The sequence below is a fragment of the Chenopodium album genome, chromosome 11 (genome assembly GCF_948465745.1).
Source record: "Chenopodium album chromosome 11, dcCheAlbu1.1, whole genome shotgun sequence".
NCBI lineage: Eukaryota > Viridiplantae > Streptophyta > Magnoliopsida > Caryophyllales > Amaranthaceae > Chenopodium > Chenopodium album.
Window position 1 is genome coordinate 50252278 of NC_137844.1, and position 2621 is coordinate 50254898.

At 29.2% G+C, this 2621-nt stretch overlaps 1 protein-coding gene across 1 annotated transcript; it reads right to left on the reverse strand.

Moving 5' to 3' along the window:
* Positions 1–2012: 2012 nt before the first annotated feature.
* LOC145566778 (F-box/kelch-repeat protein At3g06240-like) lies at positions 2013–2621 on the reverse strand. The gene has a single exon (XM_081626089.1). It carries the CDS (start codon positions 2619–2621, stop codon positions 2013–2015), a length of 609 nt encoding a protein of 202 aa, XP_081482215.1.

The window sequence follows — 2621 nt, forward strand, 5'->3', positions numbered from 1 at the left end:
ATTAAAAACACTGAATTTTGTTACTGCGTGCTGATGTGTATGCTAGAATGGGAAATTGTAAAAGAGGGATATTTTTCTCTTTTTTTTTTTTTTATTTGAAAATATGAGATTAATATTTGAAACCAGACCAAACCAAACCGTAATAATGTGATTTGGTGTGGTTTGATTTGCGGTTTATGATGAGACATCATTTTTCCCAAACTTGACGTTGTTGTAGAGATTCTAAAATTAAAAAAAAAAAATTTAATAAACATATTGAATCGATTAAAAAATATATAGAACAATTCATTACTAATGTCAATTACGGAACAATTCAAATATTCATGGTAATGTTAATTAGTAGTAGAACAATATAGAACAATTCTAGGAGTGTCCATTATTCGGATTAAAACCGAAATCCAATCCAATATAATCCAAACCGGATTATTAATTCGGATCGGATCTGAAATTTAAATCGTATCGGATCGGATTAAATTTTTTTGAAAATTCGGATTTTTGGGATTGGATTGGATTGACCCTAATTGGATCTAATCTAAACCGAAAACCGAATTGTAAAATTAAGCTTATATAAATATGTATTTCTTTAATTTTTGAAGTTTTTTTTTTTAGGAAATTTTTTTTTTTTTGAAGTTTAGCTCTAATACTTACTACTATATAAAATATATTAGGGAGACTTTGTATTAATTAATTAATGACTTGATGTTGAACTATTGATATTAATAATGATTTTGAAGACTTGTAATTATATTAAAGCTTTATTTTTATAACCGTATTAGGCGCTAAAAATTTTGTATTATAATTCGGATTTTTGGATCGGATCCAAATAACCTAATTTTAATTTGAATCGGATCGGATCGGATTGGAAAATTGAAAACCGAATTATATTTCGAATGGGATCAGATTTGGGCTAAATCCAAACCGAAAACCGAACAGACACCCCTAAACAATTCAAAGTAATGTTAATTATAGAACAATTCATTAGTAATGTTTATTACTCCTATTGAACAATTCATGGAAATGTAAACAATTAAACCAAAAAAAAAAAAAAATCAAACCTGAAATTGGCACAAGCAGAGTAGAGGAAGTATGGGACTATTGGAGTGCCAAGGAGTCTAGGATTTTACTCGTATACCCGTTGTATTTTGATTTTACATTTTTTATTATTATTATTATTATTATTATTATTATTATTATTATTATTTATTTTCTTAATCTATACTACCTCCGTTTTTTTAATTGACACGTTTTGGCTTTAGCACTATTCACTCGCTCCCCTTTGACCGTGTTATTATGTGGGATCTTGTTAGATTCGTCACAATTTATATTTTCAAAATATCAAATTTTTATAATTTTTGTTTATCGGTAATCAAAGATAATAATAGTTGAAGTTGTGTATAGGCAAACATGACTAAAGAAACGTGTCAATTAAAAAGAAACGGAGGAAGTAGTAATTAGTTTAATTTATTTTAAAATTATATAAAAAATTAAAATTTGGTTGATTGGTTTACGGTTTGGTTTATAATATTTGAAAAACCAAACCAAACGGTAAACCGTATTTACAAAAAATTCGAAACCAAATCATATTTTTATAAACCGTAAACCAAACCAAACCGCTAAAATGCGATTTGATCCGGTTTGGTTACGATTCAAACCAAACTGTGTACAACCCTAGTTAGGCCCCGTTCATTTCACCTTATTTTTGTTGAAGTGAAATTATTTATACAGAATTGAAATTATTTTTACCGATTTTCTATTATATTTCTTCTTTAATTTTAATGATTTTATTTTTGCTGAACTGAACTTATTTTTATTAAACTGAAATTAATTTTAGTGAACTAAAATTCATAGTAACACATATGAAATAAAATAAACGAACCATGCATCACACAAGTTTAAATTTAGTCATCCAATATTCATAGCATTTTTTTTTTTTTTGAAAACATCCCAAATTCATAGCGTAATGTGTAGATATTTTGGTGCAATTGACCATTATTACTGAAAAGAGATAAATATCAGCTTATGTTTTCATCTTGCTTTTCCCACATCCTAAGTGAAACTAGGCTTTCCTTGTGAGCAGAAATAACATGACACGCAAATCCATCTGGTGTTACTAGATCCCATGTTTCTTGTGTTTCAAGGTCATATAAAACGATTGTACGACGACACTTATAGAACAAGAGCTTGTTATCCTTCCAATGACCAAGTGGCTTTGGTCTACCAAAGTCAGTATCACAGTTAAGATCAATGGTGTGTTTCTTAGTCCAAGTCCCTTCATTAAAACGACACAACACGAACCGGTACCTATCCCACATCCCTTGTTGACGATCTTCAATTAGTAAGGCAACAGAATTATAACATACTGCAAGACTATGCAATGAATAATAATCCACCTTCTCACAATTTGGTAGTTGCCACTCTTGAAATTCATCACTAACTAGGTTGAAACCAACCATCAAATGATAATCGTGACATTTATCCTTGTTTGCTAGCCAATAAACACTATCATTCACAAAGATGTAGCAAATTTCCCGTTTCATATGATAATCTCCATTCAAGTCACCCCAATTTCTCCAAGAATCATTCCGTAAAGAGTAGATAAAAATCAATGTAGAATACTTCAT